This window comes from Callithrix jacchus, chromosome 16, assembly GCF_049354715.1.
Source record: "Callithrix jacchus isolate 240 chromosome 16, calJac240_pri, whole genome shotgun sequence".
Classification (NCBI taxonomy): Eukaryota; Metazoa; Chordata; class Mammalia; order Primates; family Cebidae; genus Callithrix; species Callithrix jacchus.
The window spans coordinates 79,589,932-79,611,271 of NC_133517.1; the positions used below are offsets into that span (position 1 = coordinate 79,589,932).

At 40.6% G+C, this 21,340-nt stretch overlaps 1 protein-coding gene across 1 annotated transcript in view; it reads left to right on the plus strand.

Moving 5' to 3' along the window:
* The window catches only part of EXT1 (exostosin glycosyltransferase 1), a 309,139-nt gene that overhangs the window by 284,051 nt on the left and 3,748 nt on the right, over nt 1-21,340 (plus strand). Inside the window, exons 5-10 of the mRNA XM_035276628.3 lie at nt 1,874-2,006; nt 4,756-4,874; nt 5,981-6,076; nt 11,735-11,824; nt 17,410-17,570; nt 19,784-19,955. Coding sequence (XP_035132519.1) covers nt 1,874-2,006; nt 4,756-4,874; nt 5,981-6,076; nt 11,735-11,824; nt 17,410-17,570; nt 19,784-19,955 — 771 coding nt within the window. The remainder of the gene's footprint in view (nt 1-1,873; nt 2,007-4,755; nt 4,875-5,980; nt 6,077-11,734; nt 11,825-17,409; nt 17,571-19,783; nt 19,956-21,340) is intronic.

Genomic DNA, 21,340 nt, shown 5'->3' on the forward strand with positions numbered 1-21,340 from the left:
GGTGGCAAATTGCTTGGCCCAGGTTAAATTCCACATTTGCTGTTGCTTTCTGACCTGTCCTGTATCTTTCTGTCAAGATCCATTGGAAGACAGTATAAAATGCTTGTTGTTATTTCAGAAGAGTGCTATATCTTATTATCATAACCTTGGTGATACAGAACCAAAAAGAGAGTCTATGACAGTGACAAGCATACCACCCAAAGACCTGATGTGAATGATGACCCATTTTGTGACAGCTCTGAGTTCCATGCCATTTGTCTGTAGGTTCAATTTATAATGCTGTCTATTGTCAATTTATTTTCAGTCTTGATATCCAAACGTATTTAAGTGACCACATGCTAAAAGGTACATAAATTTGAAAAGAAAAAAAATAAATAAAAAGGCTCTAAAAAGAAACTATAATGGGGAAATAAATAGACAGCACCTTTAGAAAGTACAAATAATAAAAATCAAGAATAAATGTTGTACAAAGTGAAATTGCTAACCATGTTAAAAAAATCCTTCACAACCATGACAATTTTCTCATAATTAATGCCAAGACAACAGCATTTTAACACATCCCTCTTGTACCACAAAAAGGAAAAATAAATATTTTCACTAGGTCCCTAAAATCTCCGCCAAATTAGAAACCTCTATCTAGCCATATAAAATTAGCAGTTTTGATCTGGGTGAAAGATAAAATGCAGACATCATTGAACTAAGATATTTGAGTTCTTCTGAATTTTCTCTTTGCATCCTTCCTTCTCTGTCATTAGGAAAATAAACATAAGATTTACAAAGATAAATGTAGCCCACTTTATTACTTATCTAGTCACCATGTGGAATGAGATGTGCTTGTTAATAACCTTAGCAAATAATAAAACTCCATTTAAAATAGTCTGTACTTAAAATCACATTGCATTAAATGGAGACCTGGAAAGTGGTGATTCGGGTCTTAAATCTCTTAAGACTTATGGCAGGATTTTTTTTTTTTAATGTAAAAAAAAAATTTGCTGAAAACATAAAATTCCGTACCAAGTTAATTATTTGCTAAATCATATTCTAATGAGTGGATGGTATAATTATAAGAGTTTGAAAGTCACAGAGAGAAAGCTATAAAGTAGACTAATCACATTCAACTAACAAATGATTTGGGATGGGAGAATGTTTGACTCTAAATGTAGAATTTAATGATCTGCAAGGTCCCAAGGTCCAAAGAAACTAATGAACTAGCTTGGCTATTATTAGTCTTCATATGCTATGGTTCTTGTCCTATTATGTAGGATGTTTTAAGCAATTGTTACTCACTACGAGATGAAATATAGAAAACTTCAGTAACCAGCACCCAGAGTCCTCCAGTTGACTTTGAAAGGAAAATAAAATATGATAAGCAAACACATCTAACTCTTGAATTAAAGGAACAGCTCAAAACCTCAATCGCTTCTAGAATACGTCATGTCTTCAATATGCTTTCTGTTCAGTGTCTACATGGTCTACGTTGACCTCTCTGTCCCCTGAGGACAGATCTTCTTGATGGGAGTCTGGGACCAGTTCTTAGATGTTTAACCATCAGGGAAAGACTAACTGTTGCACACAGTCTATGTTGGAATGAGCATGGACTCATTATTATACAAAGACAAGATAGAATTTATGGTTTAACTGAAGTTTAATTAGGAAACTTGATTGGCTATAATTCATATCTTTCTCTTACTCTTTTTCATTGCTCCATTATTCTCTCTGTCTCGAAGACATTTTTATCTGGAGAATGAGAGTGGGAGGAAGGGTAGAGTCACGACTCTGAGTGCCACCATCTTTCAAATTTGGATTGAACATTATCCTTTCCAAATATCATCAGGATCTCATCCTCACTGTGTGCTACGCTTTTGTTTTCTAGATTATTCAGGACAGAATATTCAAGCACATATCACGTAACAGTTTAATATGGAACAAACATCCGGGAGGATTGTTCGTACTACCACAGTATTCATCTTACCTGGGAGATTTTCCTTACTACTATGCTAATTTAGGTAAGTGAGATTCCTCCAGGGAGTTGCCCTTGTTTACCCACAAGATGTCATACAGAACTAAGGGCCTTTATTCTTCTATTCTAATGGGACCCATCTAACACCCTGCATTGAAGATTGCTTTTTCTAAAGACTTGTTATAAGTGACATAACAAGTTCAAAAACAGAGCAGAGCATTGCAAGATGAAAAAAAGAAAAAGAAAAACTTTTATCTGTGCAGCTATTCTTCATATTTAGTAGAGTTGTTTCTTTTTGAAAAATAGCCTCCCCAAATTATGGATCATTTTGAACATGGCAATGGGTTAGCTATAATGTTAAGCCTCATCAGATATAAGATGGAGTTCGGAGAGCTCTCCCCAATTTTTCTTACACAATCCCAACATCTCTATTCCATACCAAAGAAAAACTGAATAAGAAAAAAGGAGAAATAACTAAGAATGTATGACAAGCACAAATGTATTCACTTTTCCAAAGTTTGTTATGCTCCTCTTATGTGCTATGCTAATGTACTGCTGGGTACTAGAAAGAAAAAGTCAAATAAGATACAATCTCTGCTTTAAAGCAGTTTTTAGTCTAAACACAACAGGGAAAAGGGAATGGCAGAGGGATGAATCTCTACACTGGCTACTGTTATTGCCTTAGACATTCACGTGTTTGGAGCCGCAGTCCCTCTCATGTTATGAACATCATGAACATTTCCCCTCATTTGTAATTCTATACTTGAGAAACCCTAAGACAGTAAAGCATCTTCCAAGTTGATACAGCAAAAGGACAAGATTTTCCACTCAGTGCTGTTGCTCTCCTTAACACCCTCATCCTTTTAAGTTGTACACATTTAGCTTGAAACTGAGGAGATGAAACCTAAAGAAATTCGTGGCCAGGAGCATCAACCATTGACAAAGAACCTTTTAATCCAAACCCAACCCGTTCCAGGAACCATCTCTAATTCAGTGAATAGTCGATATTTGAGTAACGTATTATTTAGAATTTAGAAATTGTCAGATTGAGGCAGTGGTTGACAAGAATTTCTGTATATTTCTTGTACAATATTTAGATCTTCATTTGGAATTAGCACATTAGAGGTATATAAATGATGCTTCTTAAGCCTCATCATATGTAAGATGGAGTTAGGAGAGCTAACTAACTCCATCTAAAATCTAAAAGCAGGAAAATCTAAAAGCAATGACTTGTCATTCCTGTTGAAAAAGCAATCCCTCAGACACGTTTATTCTTACTTGGCAAAACTTTGAATGCGTATCTAGATATTGGGAAGATTAACTTGCTTCTTACATACAATTAAAGTGCTACTGCTGGATGTTATAATTTTCTCTACAAAACCTTTGTTTAATCCTGTAATACACATATAGTCTGATTCTAACCTTTATCCCATCTGTATCAAAGCTTAACTTGAATGCCCTTGTGCTGTGTTGTTCACAATTAAGCCACTAACGTGCCAAATTAGTGGGTCTAAACCCATGAAGTTTTAAAAAGCTCTTAACCTGTCTCTAATTTCTTAGTGAGTTCTTATGGGAAAACTCCTTGGGGGGAAGCCATGTCACTTCTCTTTGGTGACAGTGGTTGTTTTGCATAGTTATGATCCTTTTTAATTCAGTGCTTCAGAACTCGGAATTGGCAAAAGTCTGCATCACATACTTTTTTTCTTAGCTATGTCACTGCTATACAAAGAGGAGATTCTGGGAGTATGGAGGCTTCTTCTCCAAAATAATGATGATGATGGTAAGGGTGATGATAATGATAGCTGACATATACTGAGTAACTGTTATTTCCTAAGGCCTGTTCTAAGTGCTTTGTATGCATTAACTTTTTTTTTCCCTAAGACAAAGAGTCTTGCTATGTTGCCCAGGCTGGAGTGCAGTGGTGCCATCTTGGCCCAAGTTCAAGCAGTTCTCCAGCCTCAGCCTCCCGAGTAACTGGGATTATAGGCACACAGCTCCATGCCCAGCTAATTTTTGCGTTTTAGTAGAGATGGGATTTCACCAGGTTGGCCAGGCCAGTCTCAAACTGCTTGGCCTCAAGTGATCCTTCCACTTCGGCCTCCCAAAGTTCTGGGATCACAGGCGTGAGCCACGGCACCCATCCAAATTTACTGAATTTTTGCAATCTCATAAGTTTGGCACTGTTACTGTCAGGTTGGTTTCCCAACTGTGGAAACAGAGGGTTAAGTAATCTTTCCAAGGTCCTACTATGACTAAGTGGCTGATCTGGGATTCAGACCTCGACAATCAGACCCCGGATGTTACTCCTTTCCCCTTTTTTCCTACTAGCTAGTTACTTGAAATGCTATTAGGCAGAACCCTTTTATTACATAATTAAAAATTAGACACATGCATATACCATGGGAGAGCTAGCACATTTAATTAAATACATAAGAAGATGCAAGTGACCAGAAGTAGTACCACTCTGAAGGGTGGTGAGTGGTGTGTGTATTTAGACACTGGGTACCTAAAAAGCCAAAAGAACATCACAGAAACATCACCAAGAGGGGCAAAAGACGTCAAAGCAAGAACCCAGAGGTGGACATTGATCTGGAATTTTTGAGGTCTCTAGACTCAGGCAGTAGCTAGCCAGCAGCTTTCATCTTGTTTTTGTCCTGTCAGGACATAAGAAGCAAAGGAGAAATCATCCAGGAGGGAACATTTGCTCCAGCATGAGGCAGCGGAGCAAGGCGGAGTAATTTTCTAAGTCTTGTTTTCCAGCGCTTCATTAGGCTCTGCTCTGCTTTCTATTTCAGGTTTAAAGCCCCCCTCCAAATTCACTGCAGTCATCCATGCGGTGACCCCCCTGGTCTCTCAGTCCCAGCCAGTGTTGAAGCTTCTTGTGGCTGCAGCCAAGTCCCAGTACTGTGCCCAGGTGAGTGAGAAGTTGACAGAGTAGCCCCTGCCTGCTCCAGCTCCAGACCAGAGACCCCTCCTTACCTGTAATGCCCCAGACTCCCCGGGACTCTAACATCACCCTGCTGCTCCCTTTCATTCTTCCCGACTCCTTACAGCCTTTTCATCTACTTAGAAATTCTTTGAAGTGAAATCTGGCTCAGGGAGGGGTAGGTTACAGAAAGACCTTAGCACTGGTGTAGGGTTAAAAATATATATACACACACAGCAACACATTCTGTAAAGAAGATATAAGCATATGATTTTGTTTTTAAATGTCAAAATAATAAAGTAACATCCCAGAAGCCTCTGGAGGACCCAGACAACTAAGCTTCAATGAAGAAGCAGACTTGGTGGTGTCATGGAGCGTCAACTTTTCTTTTCATAGCAACCATGACTAATTATAAAATTGGGAGCAGACGATTATGTCTGTGGTAACAATATTTTCCAAATCAGTGTTGCTCCCATACTTGAACAGTGGTTTTTCTGATTTGCGAATTAGTTTATACAAGAAGGTTTACAAATGAGGAAAGAATTCAATAAGGAAGTATGCATTTTTGAACTAAATGCCTTTATTGGAAATTATAAAGTCTATAAAATCAGCAACCATTCTAGAGAATGTAAAACATGAGCTCATCCTAGTTCTAGCTTGAATTCTTTTATTTCTCCCACATTGCCTGGTGTAGTGCAAGTTCACAGCAGATGTTCAGATGCTCAGTGTACATTTTTATTTAATTTGATCAGAGTTGTTATCTCACACGCCATCATAAGATACCAGAATTCAGGAAACTACTTTATTAAGCTCCAGCCACCCTGAAATTCTTTTTTCTGCAGCTTTCCCCTATCCTCAGACACAGGTTTTGTCTTTTTGTTACCCTTTCTGTCCTCTCTCCAGTTGTTGGGGTGTTAAGGTTCTGAGGTTGTGTGGAAATGGACTCACTTTAAAATTCAGTTTTGATGTCTGCCTTTCTGTCTTGCTGAGATCTCTAGCTCCTCTTTCTCTTTGTCTCTAAGAAGAGGCTTTCGGTTGAACATCTACATAAATACAGCCTACCCCAGCCATCTAATAAACCCCATCCTTTTCAGATCATAGTTCTATGGAATTGTGACAAGCCTCTACCAGCCAAACACCGCTGGCCTGCCACTGCTGTGCCTGTCATCGTCATTGAAGGAGAGAGCAAGGTAAGACTCGAAGGGGACCCATGTATGAAGCCACTATGGAATCTGTTTCTCCATGGGACATTTTAGGACTTGGCCCTAGATATTTTCTCCCTGTTTTTGGATTATTTTTCTAACAGTGTACTTTTTTTCAGAATATTCTTAGCTTTGACAGCAATAGGCTTTCAAATCAGGGAAACCTGGGTCTTAATTACCAACTCTTTTGTAGCTCTGTGACCTTGTGTGTATACTTAACCTCTATGAGCCTCAGTGTCCTCATCTACAAAATAGAAGTAATAATACATACCTTGTAGGGTTGCTGTTGGGATTAAATCAAGCCCGCTGCTGGCAATAGTTGTCTTTTCCTAAATGACAAGGATGAAGATAAAGCTGATGGTGGTGCTGATGCATGAGGTTTGCTTGGCTGATTAATCTGAATGAGCTATGTCAATCAGAATGGTGGTTCTTTCTCCCATTCATTTTAAAAAGGACATTTTCACCTTACTTTTGTTTGCCATCTCCCTGTAAAAATTCTCACAAGTGCTGTATGGCTGGCTCCTTTTCTGTTCTCCAGTTCACTTTGCATAGAGCTGAACTATCTTTCTGATCATCTCCTGGCCATTTAAGGTCTTCACTTGCTAATGCTTCTAATTGACATTTGAGGCTGTCTATAATCTGGCCCTAGACAGCCTTCCAATTTTTTCTCTCATTGCTTTCCCTTACAGACCCTGTCCCCTCCCAAATTTGGTCATTTATAATTATCTGAATTGCACCGTGTCTCTTCCTCCCTCTGATTTTGACTTTGCCATTTGTAAATCTTGACCACCCCTCCTTAACTTCACTATCTCTGATTGTCAACATTCCCACATATTCTCAAAGCTTCCGTTTGATGCTACTTCATCCTTGAAATTTCTTGTACTAAAGAGCAGCCGGCTCTGTTTTCTCTAGCTTTTGTTTGTTGCTTTCTTATAGATCTCACCCATTGTGAAGGAAACAGTCACTACTAAGTGAAATTGAGATTGGAGAAGCGGTGTCATCTAAAAGACTTTCCTCATCAGTCCCCAAAGGGTCAGGTCATAAGAGAGTGGCTCACACCTTTGTGCCAGAATGACAAAATCAATTTATTAGACTGAACCATTTGATATCATCATCGACTCACCAAATGTGGCAATTTCATATGGTTTGATAAAATACAATGAGAATTGTAACCATCTCACGGACAAGATGATCAGTGCATTATCTATTCAGTTCCCATTTATGAGTGTCTCCTGTGTGCTGAGTACTGTGTAACATGCTTGGAACACAGTGGGGAATGTGACACATTTAGCCACGGCACTCATAAGGCTGGAGTCAAGCAACCTGTTAATTAGAGAGCTGTTTGGTAAGCATTTAATGAGAAAAGGTGGATATTGGAATAATCACAGGCCTCCCTCGCAAATCCATCTCACCATAAGCATGGTTTGATGCCACTCCTTATATCCTCCCCCTCCCCATAAAATAGCCCATCATAGGAATGGCAGTGTCCCAATTCCAATGCCTGAAGCCACGAGAAGGCTCCAATACAGGCAGTTAACTTTCAACTTTGGAATTCTTTGTTTTGTATGTTGGGTCAAGGAGAACAGCTCTCCTTCTGGTGGAAATGTCTTTCTTTGGATATGTCAGGATATTCAGACATACTTTAGTCTGTCTGGGGGCCATTCTGATTTCTTTAGGTAGTGTAGCATTTTCATGCTCTGACTCACTGATTGATTTTATATTTTCATTCTCAGTGAAAAGAAACTCCCCATTTCTTTATTTATCAAATGGTAGTGATAATAATAGTACCTTTCTCGTGGGCTTTATCAGATGTCTCTTACAAGATACCTCAGATCCTCCGAGCTGCATCTATGTTCAGGCTCCTGGCATTTGTTCAGTCCTTGCCTCCACCTTGGGCACTGAATCCAGTGGGCTGGGTGCTTCCTGTGTCTTTTCCCTGACTCTCAGTGCCCTGGGATTGCACTTCACAGTGAAGCATTTGCACGTAAGTCTTGCTTCAGGCTCAGTATTGCAGGAAACCTGGGCTAGGACATGGCTCATTTTGAGGATTAAATGAGATCATTGCATATCAGGTGCTTAGTCCTGTGCCTATTATATATGCACCAAAGATTCAATCAATGTTGGCTACTCTTTTGGGAGGCATCATAATGTTATGATTTGCATTATGGGCTCTAAAGTCAAACTTATTTTTGTGTGACTTAAAGCAAGTTACTTAATCTCTGTGTCTTGATGCCCTTTTTCAATAAATGGAGTCATAATACGTAACTAATAAGGAAGCCAAAAGATCAGATTATATGAGACTACATAAATAAATGTACTGAGAAGTGTGGGCACACTATGGATGCTCAATAAATCGTAACTATTATTGTGTTTTCTATAATTATTTATGTACTTTACTTATGTACCCTCCTCCCCACCTCCACAACACACACACACATACACCACACAAGACAGTAAACTTCTTGAATCCTGGTCATTTCCTAGGCATGTTTAATTTTTTTTTTTTTTTTTTGAGACGGAGTTTCGCTCTTGTCGCAGAGGCTGGAGTGCAATGGCACGATCTCTCGGCTCACTGCAACCTCTACCTCCCGGGTTCAGGCGTTTCTCCTGCCTCAGCCTCCCGAGTAGCTGGGATTATAGGCATGTGCCACCACCAGCTAATTTTGGATTTTTAGTAGAGACATGGTGTCTTCATGTTGGTCAGGGTGGTCTGGAACTCCTGACCTCAGGTGATTCACCTGCCTCAGCTTACAGGGGTGAGCTACCATGCCCGACCAGCATGCTTTTTAATTTTAAAGGAGTTGGGCTTTCACATGGTAGCTAAATCTTTCTTAAATGAACAAGGAAAACCCAGTTCACTTAGGATTGACTTTGTAAGTACATTGTACATTGGTTCCTCTCATGCTAATCCATTTAAGAAGGTCGTGGAGGCAACATATTTGAAAGAAAGCCTCTCATTTCTGCATGAGAATTTGAAAGTAGACGGCTTACAGGCTTTTTACCTCTGTTGATGAAACAGGTTCAGAAGAAAAGGAAACAGATCCCTTTAAGACCTGTGGTTGGGCAGATGAGGAGGAAAAAGTCCTACATCTTCCTCACTCTCCATTTAAAAATCTCCATCTCTAGCCTTGAATTTAAAGTTAATGTGTTTGCTGCTTGGGCTGTTTTGAATTTATAGGCCTTGTCTTTGCAGTTTTCCCCTGTAGTCTTAACAAGGGAAAGGTCAGGGTGGTGCTAAGCTGGCAGCTAATGGTTTCTGCATTAGTTAGTGGACATGTAAACAGTATCAGGAAGATTGCTTCAGGCTGAGAATTCTGAGTACTGTGTCTATGGGGTTGCTGATCACTTTGTGTTTTATTTCAAAAGCCTGAGAAAGTAAAAGAAAAGAAAAAACCCTGACCCAGTTGACACATGGTGTAGGAGCAACCCCTGAAGCTAAGTATGCTACAGATATGTCCCTTGAGCTCTGAGAGATGAGTTGGAGCGGGCACTGTCCATTCGTTAAAGTCCTAGGTGCTCTGGTAGCTTCACGGGCAAATAAGCCGAGTTTGAGACGAGGCCTGTGGATGAGCTGGCTTCTGGGGATATTCAGATTTGGGGAGACTGCAGCTCTGGTAGCTAGCTAGGTATCTCCCTTTCCCTCTTTCCCTTTGTCTCCAGTGTTAAATTGCTCCTTTCCCTGGCTTTTGTCTCTTCAAAGTTGATGGCAGATGTGAATTCAGAGAGGGTGTCATCTTTATTACTGTAACTTCTGGAAGAAGGTGGTGAGCATGTGATTGGCATATGTGTTCCTGAATTCACTTTTGAGGTCCTTTCCATTTAGCTACAGGTGCTCCATTTGGCCAAGGTGCTATTCTGAGTCCATCTTGGGCAAGATACTTAACCTGTGTATCTCCTTTTCCTCCCCTGTAAAATGAGGTTGTTATAAAGATGAAACAAGATGATGTACATGAAGGACTTGCAACATTTCATGGCACATGGTAAATGTTCAGAAAATGTTATTCTTATGGTATCAGCATTCTTATGGTTAGTTCTTCTGTGGTACATTTAACACAAAGGTTTAAGTTGTGACTATTACCGGGTAACCTCTGCACCCTCAATTTTACCAGCTGATGCCATAATCTTCAAAGCCCCCACCACACACACACACACCCCACTGTGTGTGCACACGTAGTGCACCATTCATTATTCTATAACTGCCTAAACTTTATGCATACACCACCTTCACAATTTTTCTAAATCCATCAATCATGTGTGCTATTATTTTATATATATATACATATATATATATATATATATATATTTTTTTTGAGACAGAGGCTTGCTCTGTCATCCAGGCTGGAGTGCAGTGGCACAGTCTCAGCTCACGGCAACCTCTGCCTTCTGGGTTCAAGTGATTCTCATGCCTCAGCCTCCTGAGTAGCTGGGATCACAGGGAGCACCATGCCCAGCTAATTTTTGTATTTTTAGTAGAGACAGGGTTTCACCATGTTGGCCAGGCTGGTCTTGAACTCCTGGCCTCAAGTGACCCACCCACCTCAGCCTCCCAAAGTGCTGGGATTACTGGCATGAGCCACTATGCCCAGCCTAATATCTTTCTTTAAATTAGTATACTTTTCATTTTAGTGAAGTTATTTGTAACTTTAACATTACCTTTGATTGCTGTAGCTGCTAATATATGTGTTTATTTTTTTCTAACCTGTGCTAATACATATTATAATTTAAAATGTTTTTAATTTGTAAAAGCAGCATCTTCTACAATGATCTGCTTTCCCCATTGTTTGCGTCCACACTTGGAATCACTGCTCCATCCATTCACTCTTTCAGTCAGGAAGAGTGGGTGTCAGGATGTGGATTCTCGCCTCACTGCCTCTGTATCTGCCGAGTCCTGTCATAAAGGCTTCATTTCTACCTATACCTGGTGAATGATTTCTGCCCATCAGGGTCCTGCTTAAATATCACTTCTTCTACAAGGCCTTCATCTGCTCTTCCAGACAGCTGGTTGCTCCATCCTGTGGTCTCCTGGCACTTTTTGATTCAAACAAAGACTGGTCATCTGCTTCTTGGTCTCCTCTACAGACCATGAACTCTTCAAAGACAGGGAATATATCTGATTTATCTTTGTACCCTCTTTGACCAGCAAGATGCCTGGTACACAGTAGGTGCCCAATAATTGTTGAACAAATAAATCTACATTGATAGGAGATAACATTTCTTCAATGTTGAGGGGTGACATGATATGACAGTAACACATCCTTTTTTTTGAGACAGAGTCTTGCTCTGTTGCTCAGGCTGGAGTGCAGTGGCATGATCGCAGCTCACTGCAACCTCCGCCTCCCGGGTTCAAGTGATCCTCTTGCCTCAGCTTCCCAAGTAGCTGGGACTACAAGTGTGTACCACCACACCCAGCTAATTTTTGTATTTTTAATAGAGCGAGGTTTCACCATGTTGGCCAGGATAGTCTCAATCTCTTGACCTTGTGATCTGCCTGCCTTGGTCTCCCAAAGTGCGGAGATTACAGGCATGAGCTACTATGCCTGGCCAGTGGCACATTCTTTATGCAGGTGAGGATGGGAGAATTGTCCTGAAAACAAGACTGAAGTTACCTCTTTCCCTCCCCACTGCCTACCTCCTACTTCCTTCCAGGTTATGAGCAGCCGTTTTCTGCCCTACGACAACATCATCACAGACGCTGTGCTCAGCCTTGACGAGGACACTGTGCTTTCAACCACAGAGGTAAGACCTCATGCCTGAGGAGCGGCAGGTGGGCTCTTCAGACAGTCGCCCCAAGTTGCACGATGCTAGTGCTTCTCTTAGCCGTGCCTTGGCAGCAGACAAGAACATTTTTCACAACTTCCTACAGCACTGGTTTTAATCAGCCCGAGTCCTGTTAGCACCTTGCTGCCACCTGGCACTCTGAGGAGGGCATCTCGCCTTCGTTGCCTCTGCTAATTGGCTCCTCATTTGCATAACTGGGCCTCACCTCTCCTCCTAGGCCTGCCCTCCTTTTTTGTTTTTAAACAGCACAGTTGTGGGCAGGTGCACAGAACTGAGGGGCAGGGGAAGGGGAAGGGTGCCTATTCTGCATTATCTTGACACCATGCTGTCCAGAGGAAACAATCCCATCCTTCCCCACATATCCTATAGCCTCAGTTAGGGAACACTATTTTGGGCTCTAAAGGCAGCTTTTCTATCTTGGTTTAAAGTGCTCATTTTCTTTCACCTATACAAGAGAAAATGGTTTCACTTTAAGGCTGTGATGGAGATTCCTATTTCAGATGTTCAGGTATTTGTGCCAAAAATAAGATTGCCCAGAGAATGTATGCGGAGGAGAGAGAGAGGAGGAAAGATAGATATGGTAGAAAACCAATTTTTACAACTCGAATGAGTATTGATCTCAGAAACCTTCCTTTAAACCATGCAGGGGACCAAAGACAGCTATATAAAAATGGAGTATACGAGAAATACATTATTAATGGCAACTACTAAAAAGCATGGAGACGCAAGTACTTATGCCTTTCCCCTCCCTTTCTTTTTTCCTTTGTGTTTGCAGTCATTTTTCTTTTAATGTCAACATCGGCACTTACTAACCTGCACTTTCCTGGACACCAGTCTGGTCCTAATGGCCTGCTGCCCACAGAGCCAGGACTGGATGTTGACCTATGCTGGTGAACTCAGTGTCTCCTTCTTGAAATTCCACAGTTGCTTTTGATTGCCATCAGATGGAGTTGCATAGATGTTAGATGCCAGGGCAACCTATCCCAGGACAAAATGTCCTGGGCCTCACCTTGTTAAAATGCTTTCTGTGCAGCCGAAGCTCTATAAATACTTGTTGAATGAGTGGTTGGGCAGGGTGGGGGGATGCGGGCTTTGAGGATTAAAGGTGGATACACTGCCAATTGTAACATATGTAGGTTGGCAGGAGGAAAGGATATTGATAAGTTTAACATTTAAAGGGAAAGGCAGCTATGGAATACAGGGTAGAGATCACTCCAGCTTGCATATTTTCTGGCTCTTTCTGCAGGGGAAGCTGGAACACAGTCATTCATCAAGTATTTATTGAGAGATTTCTTTGTCCTAGTCTCGATGCCAGATACTTCAGTTACACATTTCCAGCTTACATCCATCTGAGTCCTGGCAACAAACTGAATTTAAATCAGATGATTCAAATGAAGGAACTTGGGATTACTTAGGGAGGTGCAGATGGGGTTAAAAGACCCATAAGAAAGGATGAAGTACCTGGTGAGCAATGATAGCAGAAAGCAGCTCCTCCCCTTGGCCTGAAGGAGAGAAGGAACTCCTTCTCCCAAAGGCCCTGAGAGAGGGCACTAGGAAGAAGAGGCTGCTCTATAAGTGCTGTGATCATGGAAGGACCTGGCTACTGCCAGAACTCTATTGGCAAAGGATAGAGGGAGCAGAGAAGAGATATGCTGACCCCTCTCTCTGTCCTGCCTCGATTTTCCTGCTGGTGACTCCCATTGACCTAACCTGACCAGGTGATGCAGCCCATTGGGGTCCATCATCCGAGGCACAGGGCAGGACAAGAAGAGTGGACAGTGGATTTTGGAGGGCAGACACAGGCAAAGCATCACACTGCCATGGGGCAACAAATGGTCAAGACACCTGTAGCAGCTACCTTAATCATCATCCTATGACCTGCAGTATTGATTCATCTTCTCTCTTCCCCTGGGCACAAGACAATTAGTCTCACTCTAGAATTTGTGTTTTTCCCTATCCCATGGTGAAATAACTTGCAACTGCTATGATGGATCCTCATGCTGGTGAATTTCTTTTCAAAGAATAGCAGTTCCAACCACTCATTGCATGCTGGGAGGAACATGTGTTGTATGTGAAGTAATTAGAAGTCAACGTGGGTTGAAAATGATATGTAAATTTAAGAGGCTGGCAGTCTGGTTTGCTTTTGCCTGCTGATCAGTGGAGTGGTTGTGTTGCCTAAAATGGTCCTGGGCAAGGATTTCTCTTTTCTCTTTTTTTAGGTGAATAGATTTTGGTTCACTTTTTTTCCCAAGGATCTTAGATTGTTTAAATGTCTCCCTGCAGCATTAAGGATAGATTTTTAAACAGCATCCTATAAAGGGCATTATAGATGGTTTATAGTTATTTACATTGATCTGGATTGCTGCAAACACTGCTCAAAAGAAAACAGATGTTGGTTTTTGAGAGAGAGGGCCTTAACCTGACCTTTGCCTTCTTTGATGTGTTAATAATCTGCATGAAAGTAGAGCTATCACAAGAAACATAGTTTCCTCTGAATTTACTTTTGAGTTCCTTTGAAATGACTTGAAATAGCTTTAAGATAGTAAGAAATTCATGTGATGAGAACACCCATTGGGTTCTGTAGTAGTTGCTAGTGCATGTATTTCCTTCTCAAAGAATAATGGAAAACCCCAAAGAGTGCTGACAGCCAGGCTGATTCTTTGACAATAGGCTGCATAATATGGTATCCCATCATTTGGCACCATTAATATTGACTGCCAGTGAAAAGGTGTAGGTTATCACAACCTAATTTCAATTTTCTGGTGAATGTTCTCCATCCCTTGCTATCTTTTTACTTTGAGATGACATGCTCCCTACCAAGCTTTCTTAATGTCAGTTCCACCACCCTGGGTTGTTTTTCTCCCCTCTGGAATTCCCTGACCCCACTCCACACCACCCCCACCCACTCTGGATTTTTGGGTTTTTTCTTTTCTTTTTTTTTTTTCGAGATGGAGTCTTGCTTTATCGCCCAGGAGAGAGGGCAGTGGCACCATCTTGGCTCACTGCAACCTCCACCTCCTGGGTTCAAGCAATTCTTGTGCCTCAGTCTCCCCAGTAGATGGAATTACAGGCCTGCAACACCACATCCAGCCAATATACTTTTAGTAGAGACAGGGTTTCACTATGTTGGCTAAGCTGGACTTAAACTCCTGACCTCAAGTGATCCACCCCCCTCAGCCTCCCAAAGTGCTGGGATTACAGGTGTGAGCCACTGTGCCCAGCCCCATCTGGATGTTATACTTTGGGGGACAAGCCATATTTTTAAGTCTTCCTTATCTTAAGAGAGGGCAGTATATTAGGATTTTTCAGGGAAACAATCAATAGGGGATGAATATATATATATATATATATATATGTGTGTGTGTATGTATATACATATATATTCAATATATATATATATATATATATATATTGAATATATATGTATATACATACACACACACATACACTGATAGATTTATTATGAGTAATTGGCTCAAACAATTCTGGAGGCTGGGAAATCCCACGATCTGCCATCTGCAGTCTGGAGACCCAGGAAAGCTACTGATGTAATTCTAGACAGTCCTACAGCCTGAGAACCAGAGAGCTAATGGTGTAAATCCTGGTCCAAGGGCAATAGAAGTTTGATGTCCCAGCTCAGCCAGCAGGCAAAAAGAAAAAGGGGGTGAATTCCTCCTTCCTTCATGTTTGTTTTGTATTCAGGCCCTGAGCTGACTGAATATTGCCCATCTGCATTGGTGAGGTCAGTCTGCTTTTCTGAACTCACAGATTCCAATGTTAATTTCATCCAGAAACACCCTTACAGACATACCCAGAAGTCATCTTTAATCTGGGCACCACATGGTGTAGTCACATTGACACAATTAACCATCGCAGGTCCTGCTTTTGAATCTCTGAGAGGGCAGGACTTGGACTTAGCAGCATCACTCAGTCCCATAGCTACCATCACAGTGCCAAGACTCAAAGTATTTGCAAAACTGATGAAATTCCCAATTTGTATTGCTTATCAAGAAGAGATAGGGGAAAGATTGTAAGGCAAATCATAACCTGTATAAGAGACAAATTTCTTTTAACACTGGAGTAACAGAGCCGAAAGAGAAGTTATGATACCAAACATAATCCATTTGAAACCAGACTGCCAGAGTTTGAATCTTGGCTCTGCCACTTACTAGCTCAGCAGATTACTTGAACTTTAATATATCTTAGTTTCCCTTTCTGTAAAGTGAAGAATGTAAAAGCCCCTACCTCACCGGGGTATTGTGAGGATGGAAGGAATTAAAATGCATAAGCACCTATAACTGCACCATTGCACAAATTATTGTGCTCATAATTTCACAATTATGAGCATTATATGATTGTTTGCTGTTACTATTTTCTGTTTATTTATTTTTAAATTTTTTTTATTTTGAGATGGAGTTTCGCTCTTGTTGCCCAGGCTGGAGTACAATGGCACGATCTCGGCTCACCGCAATCTCCGCCTCCCAGGTTCAAGCGATTCTCCTGCCTCAGCCTCCCAAGTAGCTGGGATTACAGATATGCGCCACCACATCTGGCCAATTTTTTTGTATTTTTAATAGACACAGGGTTTCTCCGTGTTAGTCAGGCTGGTCTCGAACTCCTGATGTCAGGTGATCTGCCCACCTCAGCCTCCAAAAGTGCTGGGATTACAGACATGAGCCACCTCACCCGGCGTATTTTTTGTTTATTATTTTGATTTACCATCCATCAAAATGATCATAGAAATCAGAAGTGATTTTTGCATTTGAAAACAGAGCATTTGCTAACTATAAATGCTGGTTTATAGCAGGTTCAGAAGTACTTGCTTTAGGCTGTTATAAGCACTGGAAAGACATTTAGCTGTATTTCCTTTAAAATAATCCTGTGGCTTCAGTTGGCCTTGTCCCCACTTATTCTTAGTGAATTTCACTGTGGATACTTTCTTCTAGTTTCTCTTAAACTGTGCATCTTCAAACCTAAGAGGCCTGAATTACGTTTCCTTTATGATATCTGCTCTGTATTCCTGTTAGAACTTGTGTTTTTTTAAAAAGTGATTTCTCTTACTCTTGAGTGAGTGCTTTTATTTTAGACATTGTGGCTTTGATATATGCTGGATATGATATATGCTATATATTCATTTTTTGGATAAACATGGGAAATTTCTCAGTTGTAAAAAAGATATCTTTGTGTCTTATGTAAATCAAGTCACGTGCACCTTTGGCGGGGGGAAGAGAAGCAAGTGCTTTTTCAACTTATGTCTTACCTGGAACAGACTGAATTTTTAAAGGGCATATCAGCAAATGTTTTTTCTTCCTTTCATTTCCACACTAATCTGAAGTTTCTTTAACAGAAAACATTAAAATGTGCATAATTAATTATGGGGCAAAATGTCAAGCAGTCAGTTTAATTTGCTGATGAATACATAGAATTAATGTTTCGCCACAGTCTTGAGATTTTGCATTATGAATTAGCAGGGAGAAGGTAATGTTTTTGTTGACATTTGTTAACGCTGTTGATTGCTTGTTTGGCTTGTGTTCTGCCTGCAGGTGGATTTTGCCTTCACGGTGTGGCAGAGCTTCCCTGAGAGGATTGTGGGGTACCCCGCGCGTAGCCACTTCTGGGATAACTCTAAAGAGCGGTGGGGATACACATCAAAGTGGACGAACGACTACTCCATGGTGTTGACAGGAGCTGCTATTTACCACAAGTGAGTAATCGGGACATCTCTCTGACAGACTTTACGTAACCTTTTATATTGGTTGCTGCATAAGTAGGAACTTATTCCAAATCTTGTTAAGGGCATTAATGAAAAGTAGTCTGCATCCCTGCTTAAGTTTTGCTAATGTGTCAAATGTGTGTTTTTGAAACCAATGAAACCCCTTGGCATATTTCATTTCCAGAAATTATGGTAGAGTAACATTTTCACTTGCTGTGAAGTGTGAAAATATACTCAGGGCATATTAGGTAACTGAATATGCAGAATAACAACAATAAAAGTAAATACCTAAGTCAGTACCCAAGGGCACTGTTATAGGTGCTTGAGATTCATCATTGAGTAAAACAGAAAAAATTCCTTGCCAATGTCGTTCTTATACTCTAACAAAGACACAGTCTACATAATAATTATGTGGTTTATTAAGGAGATAAGTGATATAACAAAAATTCAAAGTAGGAAAAGGGATCAGGAGTGCTGAAGGTGGAGATGGGGCAGGTTGGGGGTGTCCAGGGTGATTCTGATTGATTGGGTGAGATTTGAGTAGAGACTTGGAGAGGAAATTAGCTAAGAGGATAAGTGCAGCAAGAGTGTTCTGACAGGAGAAGAGCTAGAATAAATGCCCTGAGGAAGAATACTGGGGAAACAGTGAGGAGACCACTGTGACTGGGTAGAATGAATGACAGCAAGTCAGAAAAGTTGTGGGGCATGGATGCAGGACCTTGATGTCTATCACGAGGACTTGACTTTTTCTCTAAGAGACATGGGAGGAGGGCAGGGTTGGAACAGGAGGGAGAAATCTGGCTTTTCTTTTATGCATCCACTTTGGATGTTATGTTGAGAAGAGGCTATAAGGGACCCAGAGTTGAAGGAGGAAGCCCTATTAGGAGGTGAGTGACATTATCTAGGCAAGAGATGGTGGGACCCTGGGATCAGAAAGTGAATGGTGACCGTGGTAAATAGTGATCAGATTGTGGACATATTTTGAAGATGCTTTAACATAGTGCCTGGACAGTCTGGATGTAGAGTTTGATGACTCCAGGTCTTTTGACCTAAGGCACTGCAAGATTAGCATGCTGATCAACAGAGATGAGGAAAGCTACAGATGGAACAAATATCAGGGAAAATATAGGAGTTCAGTCTTGGACATGTTAAGACATCCAAAAGGATATATGGAAAAAGCTCAGAGATGGAGATACAAATTTGGCAGTTGTTTGCATAGATTTGGTCTTTAAAGCCAGGAGACTGGAGTAAGATTCCCAAACTAGTGAGTGTAGATAACTAACATTCCCCACTCAACCAGTAACAAAATTCCCGCTTTTCTGTCATAGTAAAGGTAAACACACCAATCTTGCCTTAGCCTTTTTAAATAATGAATAGGGAACTTTGCTATCTCAGGGATAGCTTGGAAATGCCCAAGGCATAAACATTTAGGCTGATTGATTCTTGATCTTAAGATTTCACTTCTTGAAAGTTATTTGTTCCTATTGCTCCTGCCACCACCACTCAAAGAATCTGATTCACTCAAATGATTTTCCCTAGAAATATATGCTATATGTATATAAATACATTTTTAAAATAGTAGGATGAGAAATAATTCAAATTAATTGTGAGTTTTCTATTAATGATTGGCCACCCCATTAATTCAGATTTTGCTCTAACAGGATTGAAATATATATGATTTATAGTGCACAAATATAAAACAGTCTGTTGCTAGACTCAGAATCAAGGGATAATACTGAGTACAGTTCTGATTAAGCCAATGATTAAAATTGTTAATGAGCTTTGTAATATATAGATTATGTGTAAGTAACTTCTCTTTCCACCTAAGTAATTAGGTTTTCTTTTTCATTCTAACTGACCAGTCTGATATTAGAGTTAGACTGGGCAAGCAGTGTCTGTATATCTGTATCTCTATGCCTTGTTTCCTCATTTGTAAAATGGGAGTAATAATAGAACCTGCCTTGTAGGTTCCTTATGAAGACTAGATGAAGCATTTTTTGTAAAACACTTTAGAACACTATCTGGTACATAACAAGTACCATAGAAGTGATAGTTATTATAATCATCACCATCATCATTGTCATCACCATTCATGACATACATATTAAGGAATTCAAAGAATGAGTATGTGTTTTCTGTCTCCAGAGTTCACTTGTCACCATGTGATAATGGCCCCCTATGAAACCCATCTTTGATTTTTACAGATATTATCACTACCTGTACTCCCATTACCTGCCAGCCAGCCTGAAGAACATGGTGGACCAATTGGCCAATTGTGAGGACATTCTCATGAACTTCCTGGTGTCTGCTGTGACAAAATTGCCTCCAATCAAAGTGACCCAGAAGAAGCAGTATAAGGAGACAATGATGGGACAGGTAAGTATAGAAGCCTCTTCCCTTGCTTTCACTCACTGGTGGGTCAGCCCCAGGTAATGAGGACTCATGTTCCTCTAGGCGTTCCACCTAGGAGCATATAATGAGGAGAAATGAGAAATGAACCACATCTGAAAGCTTGGAAAGAGTGTATGACTGGCACATGGATAATTAGGAAGACACAAGTTAAGAGTATCTTTACGCCAAGGAAATAAAGCTCTCCTATAATCTTTAAGGTGACATGAGAAAGACATACCTTTAGAGTTTGTCTTAGTCCATTTGGGCTGCTATAACAAAAATACCATTGACTGGGTGGCTTAAATAACAGATTTATTTTTCACAGATGAAGGCACTAGCAGATTTGGTGTCTGGCAAGGGACTGCTTCCTGATTCATAGACAGACCTCTGCTCATTGTGTCTTCACATGGCAGAAACAAGGGCAAGAGAATTCTCTGGGGTCTCTTTTATAAAAGCATAGCTCCCATTTGTGACTACTCCACCCTCATGACCTAATTGCCCCACAAAGGCCTCACCTGCAAATATCATCACATTGAGAAGTAAGTTTCAACATAAAAATTTTAGGGGGCACAAACATTCAACCCTCAGCAGAATTAAAGCCCTACAAATAACTTAGGAAAGTTGATTATAGGTACTGTATTTAATGACTAGCAACCAATACTCTAACAGTTTTCTGGTCTTGCAGTTGAATTGAATTGTGTCTTGGTGACGTAGAAGGAGTCACAATACTCAATTTTCAGTTCTAAAATCAGCCCTTATAAGCTGCAGACAAGTCAGTTACCTTCTGAAACTCAGTTGGCTCATCTTTAACATGGAAATTGTGAAATCTACCTCACAGGGTTGAGATAATATGTGTGAAAGCTTTTATAAAAGTGAAGTAAAATACTGTGTTGAGTTATAAAATTTTAATATTAAAGATAGTTTCAAGGAAATGGAATCCAACATTTTCTTTTTACAGGAAAACTAGTGAATTTAAGCATATTGCCACAAGTTGCCCAGTCAGTTAGAGACAGAACTGGGAATTGAATCCCAGGGTCTGTGGATTCCAGTGCTTATCCTTATACACCCCAGTGTCTTGGGATCAGGCCCGTTTGGATGTGCTGAATTTAATCTATCTTTATTCATCTTGAGCAGAGCCACTACTATATGTAAGAAATTGAAAACCTTGGCCAGGCACAGTCAGTGTCTCCTACCTATAATCCCAATACTTTGGGAGGCCGAGTTGGGTGGATCACTTGAAGCCAGGATTTTGAGACCATCCTTGTCAACATGTCCAAACCCCAACTCTATTAAAACTACAAAAAATTAGCTGGGCGTGGGGGCGCATGCCTGTAATCCCAGCTTACTTGGGTGGCTGAGGCACGAGAATC